Source organism: Vigna radiata, chromosome 8 (assembly GCF_000741045.1).
Source record: "Vigna radiata var. radiata cultivar VC1973A chromosome 8, Vradiata_ver6, whole genome shotgun sequence".
In the NCBI taxonomy this organism is placed as follows: Eukaryota; Viridiplantae; Streptophyta; class Magnoliopsida; order Fabales; family Fabaceae; genus Vigna; species Vigna radiata.
Window position 1 is genome coordinate 18,801,956 of NC_028358.1, and position 10,180 is coordinate 18,812,135.

General features: G+C 36.1%; 1 protein-coding gene across 4 annotated transcripts; it reads left to right on the forward strand.

Annotated features, from left to right (window-relative positions):
• Positions 1-3,466: 3,466 nt before the first annotated feature.
• On the forward strand, positions 3,467-6,564 carry LOC106769803 (F-box/kelch-repeat protein At1g22040). Of its 4 annotated transcripts, none has more exons than XM_014655566.2 (2): positions 3,467-3,599; positions 4,897-6,564. In XM_014655566.2, exon 2 carries the CDS (start codon positions 4,997-4,999, stop codon positions 6,341-6,343), a length of 1,347 nt encoding a protein of 448 aa, XP_014511052.1. In that variant the 5' UTR covers positions 3,467-3,599; positions 4,897-4,996; the 3' UTR covers positions 6,344-6,564. The 4 variants fall into 4 exon arrangements, with proteins under 4 accessions (XP_014511052.1, XP_014511054.1, XP_014511053.1 ...); XM_014655568.2 differs by having other exon boundaries at positions 3,478-3,599; positions 4,925-6,564; XM_014655567.2 differs by having other exon boundaries at positions 3,583-3,599; positions 4,876-6,564.
• Positions 6,565-10,180: the final 3,616 nt, after the last annotated feature.

Below are 10,180 nucleotides of genomic sequence, written 5' to 3' on the forward strand. Positions count from 1 at the left end.
TGCGATCACACATGCGCTAGAACCCTTAAAATAATATTTTTTAATTGATTTTTTATTTTTTATGATTTTTATATTTATATTTTTATTTGCAAAGGGATATAACAACACACAATAACAAAACAACGCCAAAGCTAAAGAAATAAAAAACAAAGACAATAAAAAAAACATCACAGTCCAAGCCCAATAAGAAAAAAAAAAGGAGTGTAGAAGACAAAACAAAGGGTGTAGTCCGAAGTTTCTTGGCCCAGGCCCCAAGGACAGGGGTGCAGCTGTAAAGTTGGGGGTGCAGAAACTTCTTTGGCCCAAGCCCAAATGGATAAAGGGGTGCAACTATGAATATTGGGGGGTGCCACTAGATATTTTGTTGACCAGGCCCAAGGCCTCTTTCATTGTTTGCCAGAAAGGGAAAAGGAAGTGTGGATAGGAAACGGAGGTGGCGGCAGGCATAGAGAATGCGGGCCAATGGGCCTAAAGCCTTTTTCTTCCTTTGTCTACAGAAATGGAATGGTGGTGTGAATAGCATTGTGCGTGGTGACAGGAAAAGAGGAACGCGGTCCAGGCCCAAGTCTTGTTTCCAGCAAAAGCTTCAGGGGTCAGCCAGCAATGCCCCCATTTTGATTGAATGGCCAGAAGCCTAGGGTCTCCTTCTCCTCTAAACGAAGGAAGCCAGAGACACTTACCCCGCCGCTCACGACAACGACTGAACCTCCACCCAATCAGCCACCGTCACCTTACACGGTGCTTCCAGTGACAACATGTCGTCGGCACAGCGTCAAACCTTCCTTCCTCCCTTTCTCTTCTTCACGCGAGAACAAAACTCTCACCCTATGTTGTTCGCTATCAACATTGTCGGCGACGACACCGGTGTCACCACACCAGGGCCTCCGCTCACCATCGAGCTCTCCCCACCTCCATTGCGTCGCCGCCACCAACGAGCCAGCCTCATCAAGCTCTCTCTTCCTTTGCACATGAGGGAGATGATTCTTTCCGTGTCCCATCTTTGCAGCCTGAGCGAACCCAGAGCTACGAAACAGGATTACCACCGACGACGCAACCCTCGACAATCGGTCAAAGTCTCCTCTCCCTCTGATCCGACGCGACCCAAAAGTAGGGGTTATCATCTCCATTTCGGCGAAGCAGATGGCCACGGTTAATTTCTATTTTCCATTTTGCTTCATGCTCTGATTGGGTTCAACTGTTGGGGTTTGATTTCTATTTTTTGTGATTTGGTTCATTGCAGGTTGAGGGTAAGGGTCATGATGTGTGAATGGAAGACGGGCAAAATCATGGGTTATAATGTAGGAATGGGATTGGTGGTAGCCGTGAGTGTATGAATCTGTTGGAAGTGAATGGAGAAGGATTCTCTGTTTTTTTTTGTTTTGTTGAATTCTTTAAGATGCGATCGTTTTGATTGGGGGAAGAAGGCCTAGATGAGGAAGGCCTAGATGATTATTAATGGTTGGACGAAGAAGATGCCCTAGTCTAGAAGAATGAGGTTGGGGGAAAAATGGTGTAGTGGATGATGAGTTGGGTCGGGTGCAGTGGTTAGAATCTCTTTTGCCATTCGAATGTATTGGTATGATGATGATGGAAATGTATAGAGGTGGAGGTTATGAAGTGGGTGAGTGAATGAATGATGAGATCGAGAACCACCGGAATGAATGTGTGTGATGGAGCAAGATCCTCAAGCTAAACAGAGGTAAGTCCATATATGAATTCAGGGTAATGTGGGAGATGAATGATGGATGATCAGGTGCGGTATGAGTCGTGTGCATGTATGATGGTAAAAATAGCCAAGAGAGCCCTACCTGAATTAATGAATGATGAATGTAAAAATGGTTCCCTAAAGTCTCACCTTGTGTCTCTGAGATTCCAAAATCAATTCCCTATAACCGTTTTTCTCACCACTACACCCTTCCAAAACGTGTCCTGCCAACAAACTTTTTTCTTCTCTTTTTTTTCCTTCTTCTTTTTTTTTTCTTTTTTCTTTTCTTTTTTTTTCGTTTTCTTTCTTTTTTTGTTTTTTTTTTGAATTAAATCAAATAGTAAAACAAAAATTAATAAAACAAAAAATAAAATAAAATAAAATGAAAATGAAATAAGACAAAAATAAAAACTAGTCTTATTATTTAGTTACCCGGACGAAATTGGGTGTTGACAACTCTACGAAATTTTTCAGCAAGTATAACTTATTAGCCCGTGACTTAGAGGCATACAAAGACTTAAGCTTATCCCATAGGCTTCTCGCATATGTCTCATTAGCAACAAAATTATAAACATTATCATCAACAAACTGCCTAATAAATCCACATACTTGTTGATGTTCAAAATCCCATTCTTCATCTGACTTAGATTCTGGCTTATTGGAAGCAAAAACAGGAAGATGCAAAATTTTCACAAATAACAAGTCCTTCATCTTGCCTTTCCATAAGTGATAATTTTCTCCACTCAATGGAATCAATTTTGTATGTGCCTCCATCGTTCATGCAAATTAAACAATCCCTTAATCAAAGAGCTTTGATGCCACTCTGATGGGGGAAACGGCCAAAACAAATATAACAACTTGGCAAAGAGTTATAACACAGCGGAAATTCAATCTCCCTTCTTGCGAGAATGTACGAGGAGCACCAAACAAATAGAACAAAAATAGAATCCAAAGCACAAAGAGACACCAACAATTTTTAATGTGGAAAACCCCTCAATGCAAGGGTAAAAACCACAAGTCTTTCAGACTAAAGAAAAATCCACTATGATCAATAATAGGGTACAAAAGAGTCTCCAATAATGATACCAAAAGGTATTTTCAATAAGCCAAATTAACTAAGCACAAATGCTTACAAATCAGAACAAAGAAGATGAAAATTCTCCCAATCTAGACCTCTGATTAACGATCTGAATGGTTAGAATGAAGAACCATATGTCTAGAACCTACTGTCCAAAAATCAGCTCGATCCAACGGTGAACAACTTCACAGCGACGGAAACACCAGTGCAACTTTAGGATTATGCAGGAATGACTTTCTCTCTTTCTTTTTGTGTAACTTGACTTTTGTCTCTCTTCAAATGACTCTCTTGTGCTTTAATAATATGACCCATCTCATTTTAACCTAATGAGATATAATGGATCATACTATTTGAGCCTATTATAGCCCAATAACCCAACATGTATTTATGTGTATATGCATGTGTAAATTTATATTTGTGAGCTTATATGTGCCTATTTATGTGTGCATATATTTCTACGTGTGTTTGCATTTGTATACGTGTTTGTAAGTGTGTATATGCATGTCTACGTGTCGGTATGCTAGCATGTACGTGTTATTTTTTCTCAATCTACATTATATGAAATGTAATTCTAGAAAACATCAAATGAAATTATTTTGAATAAAATATTAGAAAGCATAGCAAAAGACAAAATTGAAATCAAGGTGTATGATAAAAGCTTCTGTACAACATTGACACCTACAAATGAGTGTGAAATATAAAATGTATTTTACTATACTCCTAATTATTTAATTAGAAAATGATTTCTTAGTCACTGACTCTAACACCACACTTGCTAGACCGAGGAAAGAAGCAACCGCCAATTCCTTCCAATCTGTAAATCCTCTTTCTTCTTCTTTCTTTTTTCTTCTTTTTTAATATTATTCAGTTATGCACCTCTCTCTCAGTTTTAACCCTCTATTTTTCCTTAGTGTTATTGATTTCATTTTACTTTATGCTTGGTTGCTCTCTAAATTTTTAATTGTGTTCTGCTTTGCGATTTTATGCTTTGAATGGAAAAAAGGTTTCTGGGTTTTTGAATTTGTGATCTGTACCCTTTCAAGCTTGTGTTTTTTCCTTCGGTGGATTGGAATTTTTCTTCAAGCATGTTCCTTCACTGTTTTGGTTGGGTTTATTTTTGTCATTTTCTTAAGTTATAATTCTCCAAATAGATGAGAGAAAGAAAAGGGTGAATTGCGGGGATGGGGAAAAAAATATAGTGTAGTGTTTTGTGTAACTAGTTTCAAAATTTGTGAATTTTGGTTATTTGTTCATTACTATTCACAACTGGGTTCTCTGCGATCTGAACAGTTTTTGTTTTGCGAATGGTGTAACACGTTTTTTGTATTGTTAATTTGGTGGGTGAAACTTCCTGGAAACTGCTTTAATACATACCTAATACTGGGTTCACGGATGAGTAGTGTGTGGATAAACTATTACCCAACTCAATATTCTTTTCACAAGAAAAAGATTATATTATTAATATTTAAAAATTAAATAATTTAGTATTTTAAAAATACAAAAGATTAAATTGAATAATAATTATATTGGGTTTGAATTGAATCTTCAGATCAACTAACAAAATCTGTAAGAGAGTTTAAGTTAAGTAGGGTGGAGTTTGAGTCAATTGAAAAAAAAACCTTTACCCAATTTTTATCCAATGTACACGCTTACCTACACTCCTGTAGTTTGGCTATTTATATCTTTCATTTTGAGGTGAGAAATTCTCATATTGGAGGATGTTATTATTTTATTTCATGAAAGATTATATTCTGTTCTTCAATTATGTTTTCTTGTATGTAATTTCTTAGCTTCAGGAAGGCTGAAACTGCAACTTAGAATCATGCCGGGAAGGAACTGTTAGATGCTTTTGTAAATTTATTGTTTATCAAGCTGTGTTGTTGCATACCCTTTCTTATGTATGACGTTTCTGGGTATTTTGTTCTTAACGTGCTTTCTCTCACTGTTAAAGATATTTGGTAGATGGATGTTTTTCATTTCGTGTTGAGTTGTTTCTGCTGTCATTGGCTTGCTCTCTCTATGCTTACTTGTTCTCTTACACATGTTGGATGCTTTAGTTTTACAGAAGCTAGGCTTGAGTCATGTTTTCCAGAATGTTGTCTATTTTATGCAGATATTGTGCTTATGGGTTCTTTGTTTAGCATGACTAATACCAAGACCAATCAAGTGAACCTAAGGAAATCTCTCATAATGAGACCTGTAAGAGGCAAAGAATGTCACCTGCCACAGTCGAAGAATCTCCAAGGCTTATTCCTAATCTGCCTGATGAGTTATCCATTCATATTATCGCTAGACTTCCTAGAGTTTGTTACTACAATATGAGGCTGGTGTCTAGGAAGTGGAAAACAACTATCACGAGTTCTGAATTGTATAAAGTAAGAAAAGAGATTGGAACAACTGAAGAGTGGCTATATCTGTTGGTTAGGGATGTGGAAAACAAACTCTTATGGCATGCTCTAGACCCCCGTTCTGGAATATGGCAGAGACTTCCGGTGATGCCCAGTGTCATCGAAGGAGAAAATTCCCGGAAGGGTTCTTCTAGGTTTTGGATGTGGAACATGGTTGAAGGTATCAGAATTGCTGAAATTATTAGAGGTCTTCTTGGACAGAAGGATGCACTGGATGACATGCCTTTTTGTGGTTGTTCCTTTGGAGCTGTTGATGGATGTCTCTATGTTCTAGGTGGATTCTCTAAAGCTTCAACTATGAAATGTGTTTGGCGATTTGATCCAATACAAAATGTATGGAAGAAGGTTGATTCTATGTCTACAGGTAGAGCATATTGCAAGACAGGAATCTTAAATAATAAGCTTTATGTTGTTGGAGGGGTTAGTCAAGGTCAAGCAGGGTTGATTCCTCTTCGGTCTGCTGAAGTTTTTGACCCTTTCACGGATACATGGTCTGATGTACCTAGTATGCCATTCTCCAGAGCTGGAGTCCTGCCCACAGTTTTTCTAGCTGACATGTTAAGGCCTATTGCCACCGGGCTAACCTCGTACAAAGGAAGGTTATATGTTCCTCAAAGTTTGTATTCATGGCCCTTTTTTGTTGATGTTGGGGGAGAAATATATGATCCAGAAACAAATTCATGGATAGAAATGCCAAATGGAATGGGTGAAGGATGGCCTATTAAGCAGGCAGGAACAAAACTGAGTGTTGTGGTGAATGATGAATTATATGCTTTTGATCCTTCAAATTCTGTGGATAATGGAAGGATCAAGGTGTATGATCAAGGAGAGGATGCATGGAAGGTTGTTATTGGGAAAGTCCCTGTATATGACTTTTCCAATTCAGAATCTCCGTATCTGTTAGCAGGTTTCCATGGAAAGCTTCATTTCATTGCAAAAGATTCCAAGCATGATATTGCTGTTCTGCAGGCTGTTCCGTGCAGTAATTTGGATTCTTCAGCATCAGCCTCAACACCTCCATCTCCCACATTCATGCAGGATGAATTGTTGATAGATTCGGCTGCAGAAACAGATGCAGTTGATTGGACAAAAGTTGCCACTAAGAGTTTTGGACAGACTGAACTCATCAATTGCCAAGTTATTGATATTTAAACTCATACCAAGCAACAAATCTCACAGTCAATATCTCAGTTTACTGTAAGTTATGCATCATAACAATGAGTTATGTAATAGTTAGTATTATTATGTGGCATACTTTTGCTTGCTTCTAGGGACTGAAATATAATAAAAGCAGATTAGTACTCAACGATTCACTTTGTACTAGAATTAACATTTAAATATTTAGTTAATGTTAATAGCAGAAATTTAACCTATTCTTGCCCGTGTCATTAATACTTAGGCTTAGAACAGCTTCTAAATGATTCAAACCGGGAACATAACATACGTTTTGTTGATGTCTCTACTAATTTAGAGCAAGTTCAATTACGCATTTATTTCCGAATTCTGACGTAGTGAAACCACACAAAGTGGATGATTTGTTTAGTTTTATGTTCTTGCTCAAGTGATGATGTGCTTGCATCTTGCGATCTTCTTAATGAATTCGAAATCCAAGTTTTCAGAATACCTTGTTGGTTTCATTATAGGGTTACTTAGTCAAATTGTATAAGCAAAAGGAATCTGGTGGAAAGGACTTAATTAGAACCCTAATTAAGGTTTAAGTGTGATAAGAGAGATAGATATTCATTTAATGTTATTCGAGATTTGAAAGGTAGAAGTCAGATTCTGAGCAGGCTTCTTCACCTGCATGACTCCCTCACATCAGTTGCAACGGTGAAGAATCTAACAAGCATGGGAGGTGTTTGAAGACAAATCAAATAATTGTAAATTAAGACCAGTTTTAATAGACTAAGGATTACTTTAAAAATGAGTTTGAAAAATTAAAGCTATTTTCGTATTTAAAATAATTTCTCAGTACTCAACGATTCATTTCTCATTCAAAATCTAATTAAATTTTGAAAATGATTTTTAATATATATAATGAATTTTATCTTAGCATAAACCTTTTTCTTCTTCTAGTCTATTGTTTTTGTTAGAGCTGTCAAAATGGGTAATCCGGTTCGACCCGACTCGGTTCACCACGGGTTGGTCACTTAGTGAGCCAACCCAATCCGGCTCATTTATTAGCGAGCCAGAAAAATTTGAACCCGACCCGACTTACCATGGGTTGGTGGGTAAACGGGTTGGCTCACTAGCCAATTTAATTACATTTTTTTAAAATAAAAAAAATACAAACTTTCTGTAATTTAAATTTAAACAATTTTCACTCCAAAAAAGTTAATGTTAAAGACAATTCAAAATAATAATAAAAAGTACAATATAATCCAAATGTCATTCAAAAACAAACACAAAAAACATACAAATAAGTTTTTTATATTCATTATTTTTTGTTCTTGTTGTAACCCTTGACGCTTGTTCTTGTTGTCTCCAAATTCACTAATAAAGATTTTCCTAATATCAAAACAATTCTGACAATCAATAAAAAAATATTAGTAAAAAAAAAAAGAGAACCAGTACTCAACAACATCAACAAAAAATTAATAGTTTAATCTGTAACATAATTTTCCAAATTCAAAGATATCAAAAAGAGCTTATTCAAATAATGCATACTCAAATTGTTTAAATAATCTGATACAAGCATGTCAGAACATGAAAAAATCATTCTATGTCTTCAAATCCCCCAGAACAAAAAACAAATTCGCAAACCCCTATTTTTGTCATTATAGGGTTTTTGAAAAAAAAAAGAAAGAGAAGTGAGAAAACTAGAATGTGGAGAAAAGAGAAGAAAAAAGGAAGGGTGTTTTACCTGCTCCTTGAAGAATTTTAGTGAAGTGAGGGTGAGAGCACCGTCAAATGAGAGCAAGTACCGTGAGAGTGATTTGTGAGAGCAGAAGTTACTTTTTTGGTATATTAAGTGAGTGAAAAAAGTATTTGTTTTTAGGGTTTCATAAATAAAATAATAAATTAAAAAATAAAATTAGGTAAGTGGGTTGGTGGGCCAACCCCACTCACCACAGGTTCAACCCGCATGAGTCGGGTCTAAATGAGCCGAGTTAAAATTTGACCCGCATATAAGTGGGTTGTATTTTTCAAACCCAACCCGGTCCGAACCCGTGACGAGCCGGATTGGGTCGTAGGTTGTGACCCATTTTGACGGCTCTAGTTTATGTACTACAAATCAAACTCTAAGACAACTAAAAAGTAGTCAGAAGACAATTTTTAAACATGTTGAAGGGAAAATTAATTAAAAAACTATATTTTTTAAAATTCACATACAAATAAGAGCTTTTCTCGTCCCAATTTATCAAAACTAAGCTCAAAATACAAAAAATGTCAGTCATCCTAAATGAGTTCCCATTTTCACTTTTTTAATATTAGTTACAACATCATTAGATCTAACAATGCCATCTTAGGCTGAGGGTATTTCTTTCTATACCCCATGGTTTCTTCCTGCACCTCTACGAGAGTGTAAAGACAAAAATGTCATTGGTCTCTACAATGTCTTTTTCTAGTCTGACATTTTCTATCTCACGCTTTCTTCACTTAGAAGAAGATAATACATCACATTGCATTCTAATGGAAGTCGTTCAGATTTTCAATAAGGATATTGATACTTTGACATCCAATTTTCACAAATTTTTGACATCAGACATGTGTCATTTTCCTATTTGTCCATGTAGTAAATGTTTAAAAAAATCGAAAATGAGGTGGAATTGAAGGGCTCCAGAGTTGTAGTGGCGGGCTTAATTTTGTGCTTTGAAAAACAAAATATCAATTTGGGTTGGAGAGAACCCTAGAAAGAAGGAAACCCATTAGAAGCACGTCGTGTCGCGGTGAGCAAAAACGTCGTTTGACAGAATTTTGACTATTGCACGAACTGGTGCCGTTCAACGGAGCACATTCCGTCGCTCGGAAGAAATGACCATCGAAAGCGCCGCCTTTTTGCCGTTCTTCCGCCGTTGGACCGTTCTTTTTAGTAATAAGTTGTTGTTCGGTGGGTTTTGAGTTGTTTTAAAAGTTTTTTTGACCATTTAGGGATTTTGTTGTTTTATTGGTCTTATTGAGATATTGTTTAACTTTATTTGGTGTAGTGTAATGAAGGAACTTAGTCAACAAAGTGAAGTTTCTCGTAGTCGGAAGAAGGTATGTAGGATTATATTAGATTTTTATAGATTTAGGATTTTTAAGTAGGGTTATTTTTCGAATAAAATAATTAATATTTTTTATTATACAATATGTTTTTTATTATTATATTAAATAAGAATAAATTTTAGGCATACAACTTCTAAAAAAACACTAAAGAGGATTTTTCTCCATAGGAAAAAAACAACTTATTTCGATAGTCCAATAATTCGTTAATAAATACTGACGAGTCGATATTTTCTTGACAGTATTTAGTTTATTTAACTTAAATAAATCAGGGAATTGTGTTTAATTGTCCATTATTTCCCCGTTTTTCCAAATTCTGCTTAATTTGGTCGGAAATTCGTATTTTCACTAATTTGAATTTTCTGAGCTGATTAATTGCATTTTTGGTTGCAGGAAAATTTTGGGAAACATCTTGGAGCATTAGGATGGTGGCGTGCACATCAAAGACTAAACAACTAGTCATTTCAATTTTAATTAAATTGTAACTTAGTTGCTTAGGAATTTTAATTAGGATTAAATGCATCTGGGCCCTTTTTGTGGCAAATTTGTAGAAGCCCAATTTTTGTAGGACATGTGGCTTTTGGCTAGGGTTTCTTTTAGGAGGTGGACCCTACAAAAGGAGGCAATTCTCAGCATTTGTAGAAGGTGGCCGACACACACATTTCAAAGCTCCAACATTTTCATTTTGCATGGTTTCTCATGAACTCTCTCTTGGGAACTTATAGGGTTTTACATTTATGAGCATGGAATGAACAAAGAATGCATTTTTCGTCTTCTCTTGCT